This window comes from Ctenopharyngodon idella, chromosome 2 (assembly GCF_019924925.1).
Source record: "Ctenopharyngodon idella isolate HZGC_01 chromosome 2, HZGC01, whole genome shotgun sequence".
In the NCBI taxonomy this organism is placed as follows: domain Eukaryota; kingdom Metazoa; phylum Chordata; class Actinopteri; order Cypriniformes; family Xenocyprididae; genus Ctenopharyngodon; species Ctenopharyngodon idella.
This window is the reverse complement of record NC_067221.1, coordinates 16,617,568-16,643,445: the sequence shown is the minus strand read 5'-3', so window position 1 is coordinate 16,643,445 and position 25,878 is coordinate 16,617,568. Positions and strand designations below refer to the sequence as shown.

The 25,878-nt window shown below is 39.5% G+C and overlaps 1 protein-coding gene across 2 annotated transcripts in view; it reads right to left on the bottom strand.

Moving 5' to 3' along the window:
* LOC127524791 (dihydropyrimidine dehydrogenase [NADP(+)]) overlaps positions 1-25,878 on the bottom strand; it is a 132,525-nt gene that overhangs the window by 20,686 nt on the left and 85,961 nt on the right. For both annotated transcript variants that reach the window (XM_051916693.1, XM_051916702.1), the window contains exons 16-18: positions 19,900-19,983; positions 11,163-11,283; positions 8,996-9,115 (exon numbers count right to left, since the gene is read on the bottom strand). In XM_051916693.1, the coding sequence (XP_051772653.1) occupies positions 8,996-9,115; positions 11,163-11,283; positions 19,900-19,983 (325 nt within the window). The remainder of the gene's footprint in view (positions 1-8,995; positions 9,116-11,162; positions 11,284-19,899; positions 19,984-25,878) is intronic.

Below are 25,878 nucleotides of genomic sequence, written 5' to 3'. Positions count from 1 at the left end.
AAGCCAATGTGATTTATTCATAGCCTTTGGATCATTGCAAATAAGCTCTGTGATCAACAAAAGTTTATAATTTTTACACATTTGGTTCATCATATATATAGTCTTTATTTAATATGCAAAAGTTGTAGAAGTTTTAGGGGACATTTACACAACACCATTTTAACAACTAAAAACAGAAAACTTTTTATGCGTTTTGGCCGTTCATTTACAAGACAACAGCATTTTGGGGGCCTGAAAATGCAAACTTTTGAGAACGTGTTTCAAAGTGCAAGTTTTCGAAAATGATACCCTTATAGTCTCCATGCAAACTACAAAAACATGAATTTGTGAAAACGCTGATGTCATGCGCATGCGTATTACATCTTCAGTCTATAGGCGCATAGCGTTTCTTTCCAAAGTGTCATCGCCAACTACTGGACTGGCATGAATAATACAGCATTTTTAGTTGTTTTCGTGGATCTTTGTGAATCTGGATTGTTTTGACAATGGTGTTGTTTGTACACACACACACACACACACACACAATAAATAAATAAATAAATTAAATAAACAAGCAGAGGAAAAACATTTCCATTTTTAGTACATGGTTGTCGTGTAAGCGTACCCTTAGAATATTTTACACAAGCGTGAGTATAAACAGAACGAGGCTGTAAAAGTGGATTAGTAAGGAGCCCCTAAGGGGACATGGTGATGGAAAAAAATGAGATAGCAGGTAAAATCTATCACAATGGCCCTTAGGGGCTCTGTAGATTAGTGAGTAGATGAGTTCACCTGTTCGGCATGATGACATTTAATGTCCCTGACAACCTCTGTAGTCCGCATTTAAGAACCACCCTTTTCAAAACACATAAAAACTTATAAATATGAGTGTGGGATTACTGATATATTTTATGTCACAGAATTAAAAAAAATATTTATATATTTTGAGCTTGTTTTAGCCACAGAACTTATTTCAGGCATTTAACCAAAAACCCATAAAAAAACCCATTGACTTTGAAATGATGGAACCAGAAGTGCAACAATGCTCAATTCTGTGTTTTAAGACTCATTCTTGCAGCACTCTATTGTGAGTCAAGTCTCCTGAGTTCCTGAGTTGCTGCCTATGTAGAGTGTTTCATAACAGTCACTTACGAGGTTTCATATCGGTTAGGATAGACAGCAAGATTTTTTTGTGAGGTTTTGTATCAGAGTGACTGTGTCTACAGGTGTCTGAGTTCACCTATGCAGCAGCACAACCCTCCCCTCCCCGTGCCTTTCTGTCTTCATCTCTCAGGATGGCAGGATTCCCTAATGAAAGCCGAGCGGCTTTCTGATCAGCCAGACAGATGGAAGTGTTTATCACATTACATTTAACCTCATTTTCCCAGCAGGTTCCCATTCATTGATCACAGCCGTACGTTTGTCCATATTCATTTCGTCGGCACGGCTCAGAACTCCACTTCCACCGTTTGATGGCTCGAGACAGCTTTCTTTTTTAGCCCCACTCTGGCATGCTAAACGATCCTCATCACCCACACTATTCCCAAATTGGGTAGATAAATTCAATCACGGCACATATTTTTTTGCATCCTCATGCTGCATGGTTAATTATGTACATATGGGCGCTTCCCTAAGCCTCTGGCATTTCCTGTCGCCCTCACTTTTTTCTGCTCTTCCACCTGTTGGCTGAATGGATGGCACGTCAGGTAGAATTTGTCATCGCTCACGCCTGTTTGTCACCAGTACCTGTGGTGAAGTTCTCGGCACAATTTCATTTAAACCTTCAAGTGCATTACATCTTTCAATGGTCATCATGGCATAAATTTATACTCTAAATTATATTTTTTATATAAGTCAAATCACATTTTCCTGAAAGTTTTACTTAAAACTGTAAATTAAATGCATATGACTATAATTGTCAGAATCATAACCATGTTGAAAGCAAACCTGACACTTCAAAATGAGAGAATATAGATTTTACTGTTATACTTGAAATGTAATTTTATTTGACCTTGTCATTTTTACATTTTTAATTCAAACTTTCGGTGAAATGTCTGACTTGTCTCTGGTGAGAATGCCCAAATTCTCCAATTATTCTCCAATCTTTCCACAAATAGAGTAACATAGGGTCTGTGTCACATCTGTTGATTGGTTTACTTTTATAGTTTCATGTCTTTTATTTTGTAATTTCTTATAGTCATGTTTCCTGGTTCCTTGTCATGTGATTCCTTGCCATCATGTGATCATGTCTTGTGCTTCCCTAGTCTTATTAGGCTTATGCGAGATGAAGTACACTAGCCTAGGGTGACCATATGTGCCATTTTCCCAGGACGCGTTCTGTCCAGGATTTCTAAGTTGCATAAAATGTCCCAGTTTTGGTTTTGTTTTCATATTTGCGGAAGGTAATGACTGAAAAATAATTTGACCAATAGCATGCATTATACATAATCGACCAATCGTGGCTTGCGAGAAGGCTGGATCTACAGAGAACGGTCAAAGCATTGCAAATACGACAACATTTTAATGCATTGCATGAAGACTGTCAATAAGAACAGTGGCTTGCACAGACATCCGTGTAGAAATCGTGTTCCTAAATCGCGTTCCGGGGGCACATCGATATGACCACTTTCACCATTAAAGAGGCAAAGGCTCAAGCCATTTTAGGCAATTTAGAAATCCTGGACAGGATGCGTCCTGGGAAAATGGCATATATGGTCACCCTACACTAGCCTGTCTGAGATCTGCCGGTTGCCATCAGGTCGGACACATCGTGCTTTCCGTAGTGTGCTGAACCAAAGTCATTCATGGCAGACCACGTAATTTTTGCGTTGATTGTAGCCGAAGAAGTGGATGCGATTGAAATTTCCATGTTATGAATATCAGATATTCACTGGTTAAATACAGGAACTTGTCTAAGAAAAAACATGCAACACACGTCGTCCTTGTCATCACAGAATCTGGCCAATGAGAATAAAGTGTGTCGTCATCAAGGCTTTCGCAGCTGATTTTGAGCAACTGCAGCGCCTGACCTAGGCGGCTGGTCTCGTTTTGCTCATGGGGTACTTTGATGGCACATGTGATCGTAAGTTGGCTGCGGCGCGGATCAAAGTCAGACAAATTTTCTAACCAGAATGCATTGCTTTTGCCAGGCGGCAGCCAATCTTTGTGGCACCGCATGAAGTTGAACAAGCCTATTGTATCATGTTCTGATTGGTTGTTCAGGTCATGTGTTTCTCAGTTCTGGGTTTGTAATTGGTTTATTGTCTTGATTGTTCACAGGTGTTTTTTGTTTAGTCATTAGTCTCTGAGTATATATAGCCCTCATGTGCCCACTGTCTAGCTTTGTTCGTGTAACCACTGCTGGGGAGTTTTGTCAGGTCAAGTCTATGTTCAAGTTTATATTCTAGCCAAGTTTAAGTCAAATGCTCTAGTTCAGGGGTCTCCACACTCGGTCCTGGAGGGCCGCTGTCCTGCAAAGTTTAGCTCCAACCCCAGTTAAACACACCTGAACCAGCTAATCAAGGCCTGATTAGGCATACTAGAAATATCCAGGCAGGTGTGTTGAGGCAAGTTGGAGCTAAACTCTGCAGGACAGTGGCCATCCAGGATCGAGTTTGGAGACCCCTGCTCTAGTTCATGACATGGTTTTGTTTGGTTTGTATTCTATTTCAATAAACTGCACATGGGTTCGCATTCAACTTGCCTTCAGTGGACTGATCGTCAGTCTGAAACTCTTTAAGTGCTCTTTTGCTCTTTTCAACAAACGGAGGCACTTAACTTCCAGAAAATGTAGACTGTCAATATCAATAGGTCAAATAAAAATTTTTTGCAAACCTGTTACCAATATTTAAGACAGTATAAATACAGTTTTAAACCCTGATTTGTGTGGTTTAGCAATTTTACAACAGCAATTTGTAATTAAAAGAAAAATAATCTTTTTTAAAGTTTATTAAAAAAAAGGCTGTGGACACGTCAATGCCGTTTACGTTCGGGTCCAGTAGGGTTCGAAAATAGTCTAAACTCTATCGGGTCTGTCTTGGGTCGGGTTTTTCTTAAAAAAAAAAAGAATTTATGCACATCGGGTTTGGGTAAGAAGTGATTCGGGTCGATTTGGGTCGGGTACAGATTTTAAGACCCGAGAAGACCTCTAGCGTGCACAGACCCCTGTGGGTGCAGGGGCAAAATCGTGTTCCAGGTGGGGGGCGGTCCCCCTCGGTAGAAATCACGTTCCGGGGGTTGGGAGAAATGGGAATGCGATGCGACCACAAAGGACACTTTCACTTTTAATTTTACTTTCTTTTCTGTAGGCTGATGGTGTCCGCGGTATTACACTTGTGCTTTATGGAGAGCACAGTCTGTGCTCAGAACAGAGACTGTCCTGGACTCGGTAGCGCTCTGTATCTTTCATCAATACCTCATTACTCTAAGCAGGTCCTATCACAGCTTCCAAAGCGAGCGAACACAGCTCCGGACGAGTGCCATCCTCAGTCTGGTCCCGTGCTGAGGTGATTGACAGCTCAGTGAGGCCATCGGTGGCATCTGTTAGTGCGAGGCGTCCGCTCCCAATGCCAGACTCTCTGATTAATAATTCCAAACACAGTGCGAGACAGAGCGTGGGGTCTCAGCATCCTCTACGATTCCTATCTTCATCCGAATATGTTGTGCCTCAAAAACACCCAGCCAGATAACAAAAGCAAATAAGAGACGGGAATGACGGTGCAGCTCTCTGTTAATTACGACTGCCGATGCTGCCAGGGTGTCTGGGGAACATGGTTTTCCATACACAATGAAAGGGATGCAATAATGTATCTGTGACAGCAGACTAGTCGGTCGGCATGACCAATCATTAAAACACACATCAAATGAGGAGCACGCTGCCAGCTAAATGAAATCACAGTAGGAGGCCCAACCAGGGGAAAAATAAAGTGACCATATGATCTAGACTAGAGGTCAGCAATTACTGGAACCGCAGCCTGGATCTGTACTCCGTATTGGCAGATAAATTTAAATTTCTTGTAAATTAATATAATCATAAAAATCGCTGTATCTGAAGCAACATACACAGACTATTATGACACAGACTATTATAACACAACAAAAGTATAATGTATATACAAAAACCGCAATGGCAGTAAAATGTAATAATAAATCAAAACAGTAGGAGAACGGAAGAAAGCCATTCAAGTTTCTTAATGTTGTTGACTACAGATATTTAAAGGGATAATTCAACCAAAAAAAAAAAAAAAAATTCTGTCATCATTTACTCACCCTCATGTTTTTCCAAAAAGACTTTTGTTCATCTTCGATACACAAATAAAGATATTTTTATTGAAACCTGAGAGACTGAAAAGCTCTATACACCAAAACTTTGATGCATCCAAAAGAAATCCATATGAAACAAGTGATTTTATCTCCCTTTATATGCTAAACTGATTTAATTGTGGCTTTTATTCATGAATATTTTTATTTATATGAATATTTATCAATGCACATGCATAGAGCTCATCAAATATGGTAAACAGAAGCTCAAAAGTGCTTGTTTAATGCAAGAACTAGTGTGATTTGTAATCACATGTACAATTGAGCAGCTTGAAAGCGTAATGGACTTTCAATGGAGGGACAGAAATCTTGGGTTTGAAACGACATGAGGTTAAATAAATAATGACAGAATTTTCCATTTAATATGTTTCTCATTCTGAATCTTGCGAAATATTGTCATCTCCTTCTCGTCTTGACCCAGTGCCATATTATTAGATTTGTATACTAACTTAAAGGGTTAGTTCACCCAAAAATGAAAATTCTGTCATTTATTACTCACCCTCATGCCGTTTCACACCCGTAAGACCTTCGTTAATCTTCGGAACACAAATTAAGATGTTTTAGTTGAAATCCGATGGCCCCGTGAGGCCTTCATAGGGAGCAATGACAAGAATATTTTTGGTGTGCCAAAAAAAACAAAATAACGACTTATTTAGTGATGGCTGATTTCAAATCACTGCTTCAGGAAGCATCAGAGCACAATGAATCAGTGTATCGAATCTGCTGTTCGGAGCGCCAAAGTCACGTAATTTCAGCCGTTGGCAGTTTGACACGCGATCTGAATCATGATTCGATACACATTGTGCTCCGATGCTTCCTGAAGCAGTGTTTTGAAATCGGCCATCACTAAATAAGTCGTTATTTTGTTTTTTTTTTGGCGCACCAAAAATATTTTCGTCGCTTTATAATATTAATATTGAACCACTGTACTCGCATGAACCGATTTAAATATGTTTTTAGTACCTTTATGGATCTTGAGAGAGGAAATGTCATTGCTCCCTATGAAGGCCTCACGGAGCCATCGGATTTCAACTAAAATATCTTAATTTGTGTTCCGAAGATTAACGAAGGTCTTATGGGTGTGGAACGGCATGAGGGTGAGTAATAAATGACAGAATTTTCATTTTTGGGTAAACTAACCCTTTAAAGCAGTTAGGTTATTCTAGTTATTCTGAAGTTAGAATAATGTGAAAGGAAAGCACTTAATGTTCATACCATAATCGAACCGTGCCACAAATGTAAAGGGTTAGTTCTACAAAAATGAAAATTCATTATTCTCAACCTCATGTCGTTCCAAACCCGTAAGACTTTTGTTCATCTTCGGAATACAAATGGAGATCTTTTTAAAGAAATCTGAGAGCTTTCTGTCCCTCCATTGACATCTTACACAACTACCACTTTCAAGCCTCAGAAAGGTAGTAAAAGTAATCCACGTGATTTCAGTGGTTTAACCTCAGTTTTATGAAGTGGCGTGAGCACTTTTTTTGTGCAAAAAACATAACTTACCACTTTATTTACAAAATATTAATCTCCAACGCGCATTCACTTGAAATTGCTGTCCGGGGTTCCTCCTCAGTTAAAATCATGGTTTAAATCATGTTTGCCACCCCCCATACAACCCCACCCCCCCTTTCCGAATTTAAGACATCAATGTATCGTTCCATATTAAATCCATATGGAACACAGTTTGTACTAAACATTAGAGGCAAATGCAAAAATCTTGCATAAAAACTGATTAAAAAATTTTGAGGTAAAAAAAAACAAAAAAACATCAAGTCAGAAAAGATTGATTTTCATCCACACTCATAGTTTATGCCACTTGTCACATAAATCAAAGCACCTTAAACCTGGCCACTGCTGCTGAGTTAAACATTAAATTACTGAATACATTAGAGAATCAAGCCAGTTCCACCGAGGGCTCAGGGCAGCACACATTTATGTGCCCCTGGATGCTCTGCACATGGTTTTATGTGCTCTGGATATGGGCTTCTGAAACAAAAAGTCTGAGGAGATCTACTGTACAGGGAGCAGATAAAATATGTGGGGCCGCATGGGCCCTTTAGGGCCCCGCTGATCAATAGGTTGGTCTCGGGCAGCGTCTTAGACCATTCCTGCAAGGTTGGGTCCCATGGGAGAGCTGCACGGTGAGGCCCATAAGACTTTAAAAGTGAAAAATATGACAGCCAGTCAGTTTTGCTTGCATAAAATAGAGCCTCAATAGTATGAGTATTAATTTTTAATGCAGGCCGTGTTTCTGACCCTGTCCTTTCCTCTGCAGACATTGTGGCAGTTCAGCTGAAGGGAGAGGTGTGCTGAGGTGAAGCTTAAACACACACTCAGCTCTACACAGCTGAAACTATAAAGCACATATGCATCATCTGCCGTTTAATATGTTAAAAGTTGTTTATGTGTGACCACAGAGATTGTCTTTATTAGTGGTAATAAGCACACAGATGCATACTGACATTTATGTTCTTTCAGAACACTAATAAAAGCAATTTGTAATATACATCATATACATAATTCACCCTCTATATTGCAATTTTTTTTATATCAACAGAAAGATATACCAGTATAACCTGGCTTCTCTTGAGACCCCCCTGCTTCACAGCATAGTTAATGATATGCTAAAGACCGTCCCACACGTTGACAGGATTGGCTACAACATGTTTGTGACGGCAGGGAACACGGGAGATTTCAAACCACGTTTTTGAGACTATCTTTGGTAAACTGCTGTTTTAAGGAGAAAATACGCAGCAATGGTGTCGACTCATGATTTGCATATTAAAACACCACATAGACATATAAACAACATTAAAAACTTAATTTTCACCACAGAGGGTCTTTAAGAAATTGTGTTAAGATATTAAAACATGGTTTGAGAGAATATATCTTAAACAAAGTTTAGCCTTTCATACCTTATTGGCATTTTTTTTTTTCTGTTTTCTTTTTCTTTCTTTTTTTTAAGCATAAGCCTCAGTAAATTTAGCTGAATTTATGATTATAAATAAATTACCAATAATGTATGAAAAAGTAATTTCACTATTGATTATGATAGGATTCACTGAATTTTGCGTCTCACATAAATCTATTTTATGGATATTTAAGTAAGACATTTTACTGGATAAAAAAATACTGATTTACATATTAAACCATGTTTTGTATTAAAACATTCAATTGAATCTTGAATTAAGTTTTTTTTACCACAATGATAAATTGATGATTTTTTTTTTCTTGCTTTAAGAACAAGTCTCTCTCAATTTTGTTGGATTTATGCATGGATATTTTTTTTTTTATACATTTTTACCAGTAATGTATAAAAAATCTTATTATTATTTAAAATAATATTATTTTTTAATTTTTAATATTAAATTTATTTTAATATGTAATTATGCTTCTCAAGTAAATATAACTTGTTTTAAAGATATTTAAGAAAGATATTTATACTGGAAAAATAAGCTAAAAATACTGATGAACAAAATGATTTTTTTGCAGTGTACTTCAAGCTGGATTCATGTCATTTTTACTATAAGCCTCCCACACTGAAGCTCCATTTCTAGAGAGCAAAGAGCATGCCCAGTACTTTCACACCTGATCTAGTCCATCTGTCTGTGCAGGCAGGACCTGACCAGAGCAAGCCCAGACATCTCAGCAGCCAGAGTGCTGGCCAACACCACACACACACTCTTTCTCTTACCAGAAACGCCACCGTATGTAGTTCTTGCGCCTCTGCCAATCCCAGGCCAAGGTGTGGCATCGGCTTTGAGAGCCATCAGTCCAGATACGGTGTTGGTGGCTGTGACTCCATCTGCCCCGCCTACAAACAACCACAGAGGTTCTTACAAAACCTGAACCAGCCACACTGTGTTGATGAAGCTGTTTCAGTGATAAAGCAACATATGAATACACGTGTTAACCCTGTCAAAAAGATCAGCCTCACCTCACCAGGGCCTCATTTATACATACATGTATGATTAGATTTTGATGCTAAATTGTATGGATAAGATCCTATGTTATGCAGGAACAAATCAAGATTCATAAAAGAACCAATTGAATACACAGAAAATCTTATATTTAAAAAGGTTACTGGCCTACATTGTATAATTTATCCTTCACCCTCCTGTCTTGTATTGTGAAGGACATGAATGAGAATGAATGATGGAGTTAAATGACTTAAAGTGCAGTGTAATAAATGGCATGAGTAAGCAGAAGAGAATATCAGGGAAAACATCCATGTCTTTGTTTCAGAATAATTATGCATGTCCTAATTATAATGACATGATTAGGAAAATGCAATTTGAAAATGACTGATAAGGTTAATGTGTTGAATGCAGACTGTTGAATGTTCAAGAGTTTGTGGTCAGTAATTTGTTTTTTTGAAAATAAATGAAAGGGTTAGTTCACACAAAAGTTTAAATTCAGTCATTAATTACTCACCCTCATGTCGTTCCACACCTGTTCATCTTCAGAACACAAATTAAGATATTTTTGATAAAATCCGATGGCTCAGTGAGGCCCGCATTACCAGCAAGATCATTTCCCTTTTCAATGCCAAAGCTTAATATTATAAAGCGACAAGAATACTTTTTGTGTGCCAAAAAAATAAAAAATAACGAGTTTATTCAACAATATCTAGTGATGGGCGATTTCAAAACACTGCTACATGAGGCGTCAAAGCTTTACGAATCTTTTGTTTTGAATAAGTGGTTCGAAGTGCCAAAATCACGTGATTTCAGTAAACGAGGCTTCATTACGTCGTACGTGTTTTGAAATTTCAATAGTTCACGTGACTTTGGCAGTTTGATACACGCTCCGAACCACTGATTCGAAACAAAAGATTCGTAAAGCTTCGAAGCTTCATGGAGCAGTGTTTTGAAATCGGCCATCACTAGATATTGTTGAATAAAGTTGCTATTTTGGTTTTTGGCGCACAAAAAATATTCTCGTCACTTCATAACATTAAGGTTGAACCACTGTAATCACATGAACTCTTTTAAATATGTCTTTAGTAGCTTTCTGGGCACTGAAAAAGGAAATGGTCTTGCTGGCAATAGAGGCCTCACTGAGCCATCGGATTTCATCAAAAATATCTTAATTTGTGTTCCGAAGATGAATGAAGGTCTTATAGGTGTGGAACAACATGAGGGTGAGTAATAAATGACAGAATTTTCATTTTTGGGTGAACTAACCCTTTAACACTTATTCAGCAAGGGTGGATTAAATTTATCAAAAGTGACTACATTTATAATGTGAGTTCTATTTCAAATAAATGTTTTTTATTCCATATATTGAAAGAAATTAAAACTTTTATTCAGCAAAGATGGATGATCATATACTTCTATATACTTCTATTTCAAAAAAATTCATAAAATAAAATCTTCAGAACTTTTTATTAATCAAAGAATCCTGAAAAAAAGTATCATGGTTTCCACAAAAAATAGGCCTGTAAAAAGTACAACAGTTTTCAACATTGATAATAATAAGAAATGTTTCTTGAGCACCAAAATCAGTATATTAGAATGATTTCTGAAGGATCATGTGACAATGAAGCCATCACGGGAATAAATTACGTATTTTAAATGAAAATATATTCAAAAACAAAACAGTTATTTTAAACTGTAATAATAATAATATTACACAATATTAATGTTTTTACTGTATTGTTGATCAAATAAATGCAGCCATGGTGAGCATAACAGACTTTCTTAAAAAAAATAGTACAGCCTCCCAAACCTTTGATAGTGTGTGGTAGTGTGTATATATATATATATATATTAAAAACTTTCCCATCATAATCAACATACTTTTAACATTAAAAATATGACACGCATTACATGTTTGTGTGTAGGTGAGGCTGCTCATACCCTCATATGCAGCTCTGGCGATGTCAACAATGTTGGTGACGTTTGGTGTGAGCTTGGCAAAGAAGGGGATGGTGGTGGCCTTTCGGACCCAGCGACAGATGTTCCTCACCAGCTCGGGGTCCTAGAGTGACAGAAGAGTCAAAACTCATTACAGGCAACTGTAGATCTCAAAAAGAAAAAGCTATTTAAGACTTGTTTTGACATTCATTCTGGACATTCAGGAACTTCCTGCTATTAATTCAGGGAGTCAGAGACCATGTTTGTCAAACCCAAAAATGACAAAGAGCACAAACTGGGACGTTTGAGGTGCATTTCTCATTCATCTGCTGGTCCATTTTAAAACAGCAAGGCTGCCCTAAATATTCACCGAACACTGGCCACAGAGCACAGAGGCAATGTTCAAAATGTGTTTTCTCTCAATCTCTCTTTTTTTCCTCACTCACATCCAGTTTCTGTCTTTCTGCCGCTCACCCACACACACACACACATACACACCAAGGACTCCAAATGGTTTAGCGATCCCCTCATGAACTCTCTCAGATGTGGCCAGGGAGGAAAACGCTGTTGTGTCTGAACATGTCGTCTGAAACACATCGCTGCCTTCATGTTGCTTTTTCACTTATGCGGCTGCCTTTTCCCGCTCCCTTCCCCCAGCCTTCTCTCAGTAAAGCTCATGTCTCTCATGCCCTTGTCATTCAGTAAGCTACAAAAATAATATATAGATGCATAATATATAGATCTATAAAATATACATAGGAATGCAGTCAAGTTCATTTACACAAATTTGTGTCTCTAGCAGTGATTCTGTATGTTTGTTTGAAACGCTCTTAAATTAGAACAAATTTTACATTAGCTTCTACTATTGTTACAAAAATGTAATAGACAAGTAACCCGAACACCCCTATATAAATTTATATGACACTTTGAGGTGCGGTTGGGTTGCAGAGATAACTAGGGGTGGTTATGACTGAAAATAGGGGGTCTTGTCCTCCTCTAAACCACTTTGTAATTTGAACACTGGCTCTCCTTTAAGCGACAAGAATGCAAGTGCAACAAGTCTGATTTGCCTAAAGTGTCCTGCATTTTTACTCACTCATAAAAAAAGTAACGAGAAATAAAACATTGAATCAGATACAACTCGAGTCCCTCAGAACTTGTAAATGAAGGAAAATAACCCATCTCCAGCAACATCTGGAGCAGAATAAAGTGTGTTTTATAGTGAAACCGCACCTCCTCTGTTGGTGCTGTGGTTCTGGAGAGCAACGTGATGGCAGCCCTCCAAATCACTGGCATTCATAATGAATGAGATTTGAATGGCGCGCATCTTGAGAGTACCGCAAACTGTCATAACTCAGAGATACGGCTGAGATGTGCCAAATGGAAATGTGATGTGCCTCTGTCGTACCAGGCTCCGGGCTCCTCAGACATCTGTTGGAAATGCGATGCTTCGGGGCATTTCTGTTTTCCTCTGAATATGAGCGTGTTTGTTCATAGCATGTGTGGGCCCATAAAACATCTCTTTTTTATGTTTTTTTCTTTCCTTTTTTTGGCAGAAAAGTGTCAGAGTGAGTGAAAGGAAAGGGATGAGCACAAAGCAGCAAACAAAGAGATAGAAATGAGGCGCTTTTGAGGAAAAGCCCTATTGTCTAACTTGTTGTAGCCCATCACGTTTGATTGAAATGCAGCCTCTGTGCCGCGCTCCGTAATCGCTGCACAAGAAACTTTATTGTGGATCTTACCCTCCAGCTATTGTTTCTGACTCAAGATTTTGAGGTCTGAACACAAGCAGATGTTACTGGTGGACGCTGACATGGTGAACAATGCTTCATGATGGAGATTTGAACTGCATGATATTGGAAAAAACTGACATTGTGATATTTACTTTTTCTGCGATATATGTATATTGTGATATAAAGAAATACATGAATGTTTTTTGTTCAAATACAAATCGAGTGTTTAATAAAAATAATATCATAGTACAGTACAACTGTAAAATTACAGGGAGACCAGAGGTCTTTTTTTCCCTGAATGGATGCCAATGGAGGATAGGCTTCACTACACTGAGTAAACGGCTTTTGTTGGAAAACAGCTTATTTAATGAATCGACAGTCTATCGGCTAATTTAACATGTTTGTCATTAAACATTCATTTTGGATTTATCTATTTTTTAAAAAAATCTGTTTTTTAAGAGAAGTCACAGACAATTTTGTTGTAGCTAGGATCCAGTTTACGGCACTTTTCATTCATTTCGATGGTATTCGCAAACAGCGATTGACTGTCGCACAACTCTGACAGAAATTAACGTCAAGGCTGTAATGTGATTGGATATCAACGGCAAGTTGGCCGTTATGCTTTCTCCAATGGTGGAGTCACAGACCCTGGTATTACCCAATAAAAAGACCATCTCTGTCAGTAGCGCATATATTTATTTAATTAAATCTCAGTCTGCACCAAGCCATATCACGATAGCGATTTTATTTCGATATATTGTGCAGCCCTAATCTGAACAAGTTTCTTTTTGTGCCGAGGAACATGAGGGGATGATATGTGGTGCATTGGAGGAAAATAGCCACCAGTATGGGCCGTGGGAGGGATGTGGGCAGCAAGCATTTATAACAAGGCTGGCAAACCACACACACATACATGCACACAAACACACACACACACTAAATCTTGTCAGAGGGTAGCAACCAGAATGTTCTACGGTCTACAGAGAGGAGACAGAAAAACCCAAAAGAGAAGGAAAAGAGAACTGTGCAAGCTATCAGTGGAGACGGGGTGATCAGGGACGGTGGCGCCAGGGACCCGAGCGCCCCGAGGAATGAAATGCTTGAGCGAGGAGAAAAAAGCAGCACCTTCGGGCTCACAGAAGAGATTGAGAGCACATTAAAATTTCCAGAAGCATAATGGAGGCTGGCCAGCAGATGTCTGCAAGCACAAGTGTGTGTGCGTGTCCATCTGTGCATAGGTCACTGGTGGCGAGGCTAAAACATAGTGGCTAACAGCAGGGAGCATGGTCAAGGGAAGGTAGAAAAGCATTAGCGGAGCGCTAGGGCCAGAGGCAGGTGCCTGGCCCTGAAACAGATGCTGCTTGTAAGAACTTAATGTCCTCACAGAGGGGAGCTCAGCGGCACTGGGAAGGCCTATGACAGCTTATTAAAGGCCTCTGGCTGACAAGTGTTTGTAAGCTTGGCTTTCAAGGCTCCGAGCTCAGGGCTCGCGCTTCGCTGGTGCTTTGAATGCAGGAAGAGAGGCACCTCTGGCTAGACGTGTCTGTAACCCTTTTCCTCGAAATCCGGGAAGAACCGGTCCCGGTGAGGATCGGGACACTTATGAGACGCATCAATCTCACAGAAAGGGCATTGAATCTGAGCCCGGGATCACTCACTGCACGCACACACACCTGGCCGGACTCTAAAACATGGGCAAACACACATGGTATGACTGAAGGTGCAGTGGAAGATCAATGAATATGTTACGGTGGTAATATATGGAGCTCAGGACTCGAACACATCTGAAACACAGCACAGGCAGTATAAAGTAAGGCACGGGTGCAATATCTTGTCCACCGCAGACGATATCACATGTAAGGAGGATCTATAAATATAAATCAAGCAGGGAGGGAAAGTACTTTGTCCTGCAGATTGTAGTATGACTGTTTTCAGCACCACTGACAGCTCCTTCAGCTCCGGATGCTGTGGTGATTGTCATATCACTGATTCTTGAGCACTGAGACAAAACATGCTACAAAACTGAAGAAATAGAAGTATGTGTATCAAAAGAATTATTTTGGATTAATAATAACACAGTGTTAACACTGTCAGACACAAAAAAAATCTATCTATCTATCTATCTATCTATCTATCTATCTACGTGTGTATGTATGTATGTATGTATCTATCTATCTATCCATCCATCCATCCATCTGTCCGTGTAAACTTTATGACTTCCTTCTGTCAGGATAATCATATTAAAAGATTAATAATATAATATAATATAATATAATATAATATAATATAATATAATATAATATAATAATATTGTCCTATGAAGAATCAGTGATAAACATATCACAACCACAATAAACTGTAGCGCAAACATTTGCCATTAATCATAAACAGACTCTAGTACAGAACAATATGTAGTTCAGATAAAGAGAATTCCAGCTACGCCTGAACCGAAACAATGCATCGCTTAAGATTCCTGAAGTTCTCCAGCATCCGCGCTAGGAGAGAGAAACTGTTTAACATTAGCATATTTACATCTTTGTGAGTTGATTTCTGTCTTTGTAAAATGTAAATGAGTTTCCCCTCCGACAGTGCTGTGTCCAGATAGAGCTGCATTAGCCCAGTGTGCCATACGCTCCAGGGTTCAAAGAGAGGGCCACGCTCCCTGATTAAATACCCAACAGTATGGGGCTGCAATCATACATTTTTGTACCGGTGCACAATTTCCCACTTATTCTCATACAATCAACGAGACCTCCCCCTGTTCCCCACAGTAGAAGCGGGAGAGACAGAAACATACAGGAAGGGTTGGGGGGAGCGAAGAGGGTGATCAAGACAGGGAAAAATAAATACGAAGCAAAGACAGAGAGAGACAGACAGACGGAGAAAGCCAGCGATAGAGAGAGCATGAGAGAGCGTGTGGCAAACAGTGTGATTAAATGATATTGCCTTGCGTTAGTTCACACAGAGGTTAGCTGCCAGGAGGCAGCAGGCTGTGATTAGCTTCATATGTGTGTGTGTGTGTGTGTGTGTGTGTGTGAGAGGTAGCGCAGGGCTCGTTTAGAGCCTCTGCAGGAGCACAATGGCTTTGTGTCCTGTTTGAGGGGGGAAAAAGCTCCTGCTCCCCTCACAACCATAACGAAGCTGAAGGGAGATGGAAAGGAATGGGGTGCCATTAGATGCCTCCTTATGACCCGCTCTGTCCTTTTCTTCTGCATTTGAATGTCTTGTGAGGCTTATAGGATCTCCCTGCTAAAAAACACATAGCTTGGGAGCGGAGATGTGGCACGCACATGCTCCGTCACCAATGCGAATTGGCTCTTATGCGGGTAACCCGAATTTAAGTCTAACTTGTGCCATTTCCAGATTCACCTTCCGTCGCGTCTGCCTGTGATTTCCTGTCACCTCACCAATGTTCGTGCAGGAGACGTTGGTAAAAGCTCAAGAAAGCAATGTCTTTTATTGCTTTCTTTGAACATGAAAGGTGAAATTCTGTGCTCTTTTATGTTCATGCAGTTTAATTTAATGGAAAAATGAAGCTTTTAAACCTCAAACAAGATGCAAAAGCACCATAAAAGTGGTTCCAATGAATCATCTACTGTATACCAAATCAAATGATTTGTGTGAGGAACAAACTTAAATTTGTTATTCACGGACCCTCATTGACCATTTAACCACTAATCAGAGTCCACACTGAAAAAAAAAAAAAAAAAATGGTGTAGGAAACATTTTTTTCACTCAGAAATTGCTAGTAAATTTCACAAATAATTACAAAGAAATGCCAAGTAACATGTGTTACTTGTTAGAAATGCTGAGGTAGAAAGTTTGAAATAGTATTTTCTTGTAAAACGTACTCCAATAATCTTTGTTTTATTTACATCTTTGAAAAATATTTTTTTACAGTGCAAGAACTTTATCATTTCGATTCATGAACTAATCATTCAGGCCAGATTTATGAACCAGATCAACTACAGCAGAAAGACTAATCATAAGAAAATTAATATTGTGATATGGCTTAGTGTCATTCTCAGGTGGCTGCAGCAAGGAGAGTTGAGAGGCAGGATCTAATGCACCAGTCTCTTTATTTAACAATATAAACAAAATAACAGAAACGCAGGAGCACTGTATAAACGTGGGGGAATAAGATACACACGACCAACTTAACATAGAATGGACAGGAATGAACAGAAAATGAGGGCTATTCATACACAGAGTGAACTAATTAATACAAATTAGGACCCATGAAAACAAACCAGCAAAGGGAACACAGGCAAAAAGGAAACTTAACAGAACCAAACCAAAACACAATGAACCAAACATACACCTGACATAACACCCCCTCTTGTAGGGCAAGTCCTTGCGCCAACTAAATAAAGTACAACATAGGAGAGAAGGCAGGGGCTCTGGAGGAGGACGAGAAGTTGGAGATAGACAGAAACTGGGAGGAGCTGATAGAGGCACCACAACGGCGATGACAGAGGGTGGAGCTAGGGAGGCAATGATGGAAGGAGCATACAGGTGGCCTAAAGAGCCACCAGGACGAAGGCCCACGGTGGAACCGATGGTGGGAGGAGCCAGGGTGTAGTCAGAAGTCTGACCACCAGCGGTGGAGCAAGGAGAGTAGGAGACGAGGAGACAGAGAGACCTAGCAACACAGATGGTCCTGGAGGCCGAGGTGGAGATGCAGTGACGAGCATCCGAGGTGAAGCCTGGGTGCCAGAGGACTGAGGTGCAGCCAGTGGGACTAAAGACCAAGGCAGAGCCATGGGAAGGCGGAGCCCGATGGAGCCAAAGGGGTAGAGGGGCGAAGCACAGCTGAAGGCCTGAAAGTCCATGGTGTAGGCAGAGCAATGACTGACCAAGGTGCAGCCGAAGGGACGAGGGAGGATGACGGTCCAAGGTGGAGCCGAGGGAGGGAGGAGCTAAGGTGGAGCCAACTGGTCAACAGGCTGAGGTGGAGTGACAGGCTCACTGAATGGAGGCGGAGCCAGGGGATTGGATTATGTAGCTGGCTTACGCACCTGGTCAGACTCCATCTTGTATGCAGGCTCCATGATGCAGATGGCCTTCAGCATTAGCTTGGGCTCAGGCTCTGTGGCGGGCGCGAGCTCGGCCGGTATGCCAGTCTGAGTCTGGAGTGGGGCTGGTGATGTCTTCCTCAGCAGAGTAGATGGTGAATGGAGAACCGCAACTCACCAGCACCCACTCCACAAACTCTGCAAATATCACTGGTAAGGCAATATATATAAAAAAAAAAAAAAACAGAAACGCTGGAGCACTAGATAAATGCAGGAGAACAAGATACACACAACCAACTTAAAATAGACATGAAAATGGACAGGGATAAACAGAAAATGAGGGCTATGTATAGAGTGAACTAGTTAACTGGAACAGAAACAGGTGTGTACTAATTAGGAACCATGGAAACAAACAAGCAAAGGGAACACAGGCAAATGGGAACTTAACAAAACCAAAACAAAACACAATGAACCAAACATACTCCTGACATAATACCCCCTGTAAGGCGCATCTTACCAAATAACTACTATATAACTACCACTAACTAAATAAAGTCCAACAGAGGAGAGAAGGCGGGGGCTCTGGAGAAGGACGAGAATTTGGAGACAGGCAGAAACTGGGAGGAGCTGATAGAGGGACCACGGTGGTGATGAAGGAGGGAGGAGCTAGGGAGGCAATGAAGGAAGGAGCAAACAGGTGACCTAATGAGCCACCAAGTCGAAGGCCTACGGCGGAACCGATGGTGGAAGGAGCCAGGGTGTAGTCAGAAGTCTAACCACCAGGGTTGGAGCAAGGAGAGTAGGAGACGAGGAGACAGAAAGACCTAGCAACACCGATGGTCCTGGAGGCAGAGGTGGAGATGCAGCGATGAGCATCAAAGGTGAAGCCTGGGTGCCAGAGGACTGAGGCAGAGCTGGTGGGACTGAAGACCAAGGCAGAGTTGTGGGAAGACGGAGCCCGACATAGCCAAAAGGGGTGGAGGGACAAAGCACAGCTGAAGGCTCAAAAGTCCATGGCATAGGCAGAACAATGACTGACCAAGATGGAGCCGAAGGGACGAGCGAGGATGACGGTCCCATGTGGAGCCGAGGGAGGAACCAAGGTGACTGGTCGACAGGCTGAGGTGGAGTGACGGGCTCTGTGAATGGAGACGAAGCCAGTGGATCGGACAATGTAGCTGGCTCACGCACCTGGTCAGACTCCACCTTGTACGCAGGCTCCGTGACGTAGATGGCCTTTAGCATTAGCTCGGGCTCAGGCTCCGTGGCGGGCACGGGCTCGGGGTCTGTGGTGGGCTCGGGCAGTATGCCCGTCTGAGTCTAGAGTGGGGCTGGTGATGTCTTCCTCAGCAGAGTACACAGTGAATGGAGAATCGCAACTCACCAGCCCTACTCCACAAACTCTGCAAATGTCCCTTGAAGACCATCACTGGGAAGGCAATATAAAGAAAATAAGAGAAACGCTGGAGCACTGGATAAATGCAGAAGAACAAGATAAACACAGCCAACTTAACACAGACATGAGAACGGACAGGGATGAACAGAAAATGAGGGCTATTTATACACAGAGTGAACTAATTAACTGGAACAGAAACAGGTGTGTACTAATCAGGAACCATGGAAACAAACAAGCAAAGGGAACACAGGCAAATGGGAACATAACGTGTGTGTGTGTTTCAAAATTATAGTATTATCCCAAATTGTGCAGTCCTAAGATCAACTGATTAATTTTAAAAATCTGAAGCATTCATTCACAAACAGGATGCTCTGACTTTTATCATGAAAGAGATCTATGGCAGGCATCATATTTCAATATTTAGAGAATAATGACTTAAAATTTCTGTTTCAATTACACAAAGATATCATATATAAACATCATATATAAGCAGAGGAAAGAAAATCACACGGGTTTGGAACAACATAAAGGTGTTAATAAAAACAGAATTTTCATTTTTGAAATGAGGCTGTTTTTTTTCAGCAGTGCTGTCTTACCTGTCCACAGGCCAGTCCCATACCTCTCTCTCCCATGCCATGAGGACAGGACAGGTTTAGCTCCAGAGCATCAGCTTTAGAGTCCTGTTGAACACAAAAGAATGAAGGAAAACACTAATGAAATAAATGCAAGAATCATTGCACTGCAAAATTACATTTACAGACAAGCAAAACCAAAGCTGAAATATGACACAATCTCATGCAAAACAAACAAGGTTGCTTAATGGATTTCTACAGATCGGATTAGTATTTCACCATGACAAGACCAGTTGTAAATGCCCTTCCAAGATGCATTTGAGAATCATAGCAATCCGACCACTCAAACAAGCTCGGGAGGTGGTTTAAGACACTTACAGGATGAGACTCGGCCCAGCGTAAATGTGAATAAGACACATGGATGAAGCAATCATGAAACTCAAACACTAATTGCCACAGTGTGTGAAGAGAGATTTGCTATATTTCCATATAGCTCATGAATATTAGATGGAATTTATATCCATTTTGCATTTATGTGGCCAAGTGTATATGTAAGTGCAATCCAATCAATCAAGACACATTATACATGTTATAACAGACCTTCAATACTTCATAAACAGGTCACAAATGGCATACAGTGTATGAATGTTCAGATGACATTTATTTTACAGGACAGCACAACTCTAGCAAAATGTTTCAATTTTTTTTTTTTTTTCTATTTTAAAGTGATTATATATATATATATATGTATATATATATATATATATATATATATATATATATATATATATATATATATATATATATATATATATATAAGACATAAAAAGCACTTCCTTATCAAAAAAAGCTTTCCAATGAAATAAATATATTTTTAATATACTAAAGTGTCCAAATACTTTTTGGGGCCACTGTATGTAAAACAGCAGGAGCCTCCCAGAAGCTGCACAAAGAAAAAGAGACAAATCTATAACAAAAAGAAAAAAACACCTTGAGCACTTCCCAGCATTCAAAAAGCATAAAATGGTGTTCTTAAAATAGACCCAGAAGAACTCTTTGACATGTCAAAGCTGCCACAGAGTCGTCTTAAAAAAAAGGGAAGCAGAAAAAAGGCAGCACAGGTGGATGGGGAGCGGGTGAGTGAGCGAGGGTGCTGGAAGTGGGAAAGCATTCAACAGGCAATTACGCTCTGGCGGCCGTTCTGAACCACACCGAAATGGGGAGAGCCAGAACGATTTCTCCACTACACACCCTACAAACCTGCTGCTTCAGACACACAGCCATGGCTTTCCTAAAGCCTGACAGCCATTAGAGAGGAGAGAAAAAAGAAAGAGAGAGAGAGAGGGATAGTAAATGAGAGCGAGTGAGCGATTTGGCTGGGTTTGAGAAACACAAAATGACAGACAAGGCAGGCAGGAGACAGAACTGTGCAAATCTACTCCAAGGTGTGCTGATATAAGCTGCATAATATATTATATGGCTAAAAATATGAGGACATCTGCTTTGTGAACATTTCATTCCACAAATGATGGAGAATAATATGATGTTGGTCCGTACTGCAATAACACACTTCTCTGGTAAGGGTTTCCAGTCAATGCTGGAATTTTTCAGTGGCTGTTCCCTTCCTGCATCTACATGAACATTACTGGGGTCAGTACTGATGTTGAGCGATAAGAATTTTGAATAATAATATGTATAAAAAAAAAAAAAAAATTACTCAAAATTACATAAAAAGCACCATATACATAACATATATACACTACCGTTACAATTTTTTATTATTTTTTTTTAATGTTGAATTTTCATGATCCTTCAGAAATCATTCTAATATGCTGATTTTGTGCTGAAGAAACATTTGTTTATCAATGTTGAAAACAGTTTAATATAACTGTTTAATATTTTTGTGGAAACAGTGATTTTTTTTTTCAGGACTCTGATAAATACAGCATTTATATGAAACAGAAATCTTTTGTAGCATTATTAATATCTTTACTGTCCTTTTTGATCAATTTAATGCATCCTTGCATTTGTATTAATGCAATATGTGTCTGTGTGTGTGTGTGTACGTATATATATATATATATATATATATATATATATATATGTATATACAGTCAAACCAAAAATTATTCAGACACTAGATATAATTTTTTAAATTTTTTTACTAGTGGGTGCAGGACCCTATAGTTCATTTATGTGAGGATAGCAAAATAAAGTAAACTGTGACATATTATACCCAAAAATTATTCATACAGTGGACTACCAATAAAATTGATAAAAAATTGGAACCAAAAATTATTCAGACACTTTGACCTGACCATGTTTTGCTTAAGTGTTATCTGACATAATTAAGATTATTTTTTTCTGACACAGTTTAACTCTGAGATCTTGTCATATTTTATTACCATTTTTTAAACTATAGTGAATAAACTGTATTAATGAATGAAATGTTCAAGGTGTCTGAATAAATTTTGGTTTGACTGTACATATATATATATATATATATGAGAGGGTGATATAATACAGATACACACACAGTATAAATTTATATATAAATATGTGTGAATGTGTTATAACTTCCCTGAAGGGAAAAACTAACCTGAACCATGAAAAAACAGCCCTACACTATTCTTATTCCTCCTCCATCAAACTTTTCAGCTGGCAATATGCATGCGTGGAAGGTTGGGAATGTGAGTCGCCCTCTCAGTCAGATTCAGATTCTCACGTCAGTCCGAGATCCGTTTGTCAGACTGCCAGATGGTGAAGAGTGAGTGATTAATCAGAGAATGCATTTCCACCGCTCCTGAGCCCAATAGTGACGAGCTCTTCGCCACTCCAGCTGATGCTTGCCGTTGCTCGTGGTGATCTTAGATTTGTATGCAGCTGCATGGCCACAGAAACCAAATTTATAAAGCCCCTGATGAACAGTTCTTGTGCCGTTCTGTGTTTCCAGAGGCTGGCGGACTCAACAAGGAGATTCGCAACCAAGGACAGATGATATTTGCACACAATACACCTTAACATTCAACGGCCCCTTTCTGCATTTTCCACCTGCGACTTGTAGGAAAGATGGCATCCTTGGACAGATTTCAAGTAATTCTATTTGTGAATCCTAACAATGGCATGGGGGAAAACAAGAGCATCACCTGTGTGTAATGAGAAAGAGCTTTTGTGTACCACATACAACAGAAAACTTCAAAGCTGATTTCTATTATCCAGAAATAGTAAAAAGTACATCACATCAAAGCTGCCCACTTGAACGGAAAACAAAAGCCAACTGCTGCACTCGTTGAGACGAAGATAAGTACTTGCATCTATAGTAGGTTTCCATTTGTAAGCCCAGATGATTTCAGTCTTCACATATGGACCAGGCTTTGAGGACCTGCAGGACTCTGAAAAATTTTGTTTGTGTGTGTGAGTGAGTGAGACAGAGTGAGTGGAGGATGTCTGGATACGCTCCATTAGACAGCCAGAGGCCTCAACACAAACACTGATCAGACCTGACACTAACTTTGACAAGAACTAACCACTCCAGTGTGATCAAAGCCACGCTGTCCGGCCCAATCCAGCTCATAGCTACTTCAAGGCACCTTTGATAGACAATTCTGTTGGGCCCTTTAACACAGTACACTTCTTTAATGAATGAATTAATGATCGGCATTAAGAAATTTCTCGGACTCTTCTCTTAGCTAAAGCAAGAATATGTGAGGCTTCATCACCACAGAAAGGCCGCTCTCATATCTTCTGTGTCTTTGAAAGTTTCATAAAAGCACAGTGTGTTTAGTAAAGGCAAGCATGACGCATCAAAATCCGGATCCAAAATCCAAACAGCCCAAGTACAGTGAAAATCAGAGTAAAATATCCCTTTTACTCCCAGTATTAAGATCAGTTTCTGGTGGTCTCAAGCGGTCAGTCCAGATGGTCCAATGACACAAAGTAATACACTGATGTAGCAAGTATCGTACACTACCGTTCAAAAGTTTAGGGTCGGTAAGAGTTTTATTCATTTTAATTGATTTGAAAATATTTTAAAATGTAATTTATTCCTGTGATGGCAAAGCTGAATTTTCAGCATCATTATTCCAGTCTTCAGTGTCACATGATCCTTCAGAAATCATTCTAATATGCTGATTTGCTGCTCAAGAAACATTTCTTATTTTTATCAATGATGAAAACATTAGAAAACAGGAAGTTCAAAGGAACAGCATTTATCTTTTCTTTTTTTTTTTTAACAATGTAAAAGTCTTTACTGTCATGGCTTTTAATTCAAAGAACTGGTTCATAAGAGACATTTGTTTCGGCATTGAGACTACACTGGCTGCGCTGTTTTTGATTCATTGAAAAGCATTCTTCAAGGGTTAGTTCACCCCAAAATGAAAATTCTGTCATTAATTACTCACCCTCATGTTGTTCCAAACCTGTTCCCTTTCGTTCATTTTCAGAACACAAATTAAGATATTTTTGATGACAGAATTCTGTCAGATTTCCTTGCATTGCCTGCCTTTGTAACTACCACTTTGACGCTTCAAAAACTTCATAAAGAGATCGGAAAACTAATCCATATGAATCGAATGGTTTAATCCAAATTTTCTGAAGAGAATCGATTGCTTGTTATGATGAACAGACTTAATTCAGGCTTTTATTCGCATGTAAACATTGATCAGCGAACATAAGAGATCAGCGAACTCTTTAAGAGACATTCATTTTGGGAATCAGACAACACTGGTCGCACTGTATATTCCTGATTCAATTAAAATAATTGGTTCATTGGAGTCTTTTGCCTTTTAGGTACAGTATTTTATAAAAGAAATAAGTTTTGTATCGTTATATTTAGGTATTCTGTATTTTTATTACATCACATTCAGTACACAGATCTTAATACTATGTGTAAACAGGGCCAAAGTGTGGGTTGTTTTGTAATGTGTATTATATCACAGGCATGTTGAGGAGGAAGAAGATTGTCATAATGATACAACAGTAGAGAATGACTTACATGATTGTACATGAAACTTCCCACTAAACTCCCTCACAAACGTCTTCCTTATTCGTCTTAAAGCTCACCGTCACGGCAGCCTCCTCGCTGCACGAGCCAAATCTTCTCCTGGGTTTCTCAATGTAAATGCACGTGTGTGGGATCGTTGAGTGCATTTGTGCGTGCGTGTGTGTGTGTGAGGGCGTCGAAGAGTTAAACTGGAAGGTACGAGAGCGTACGACACCTCAATTAGAACACCAGCAGCAGTAAGTGTTAGTGATGGCAGGGTCCTGTCCAAATCAGCACTTGTTGTTTACATACAGAACGAAACAGCTCCAGTGGGAATTATAACGCCTCTGAGGACACACACATACATCGGCTGCAATAATGTCAGTCTGCAGAAACCCTCAGGTATATATCAAACAAGAAACTCCATTGTTTGTGTGAATTTTAGGAAGAGGTTCCATGTTTTTGCTTCACTCTTGCCTTGCTAGGACACAGATTGTCAAAACATGTTAGGCTTAAAGGGATAGTTCACTCAAAAAGGTTTATCATTTATTCATCCTATTTGAAGCCTTTATTATTTTTCTATAAAAGTTAAGACAAAAATGCTATAAAGTATCATAAAGTAGTTACTAGTATCATAAACCAATACTAGTGGATCTAAACTGGATGTTGCTGTTCAAATAAAGTTGCAGACAGCGGTGAATGAAACAAGGCAAATAGCATGCAATTTTGAATTCTGATTGGCTGTCAATGTTTTTATCATTCATCAGCTGGAAAAAAATTGTTCTGAAAGTGAGTCCAAAGATATTGTTTCTCTGTGCTGTTATTGTTATAGTTGTGGTGTGGACTCTGCTTTTCTTTTATATTTAGAACAATTTTTAGAACTATATCTTTATCGTTATCTTTATAGTTATCGTTCTTGGTGTGAAAGGCCTTAACACTTTACAATATGGTTGCTTTTGTAAACATTAGTTAACTACATGATTAAATGATTAAACATTAACTAACAATGAAAAATATTTGAA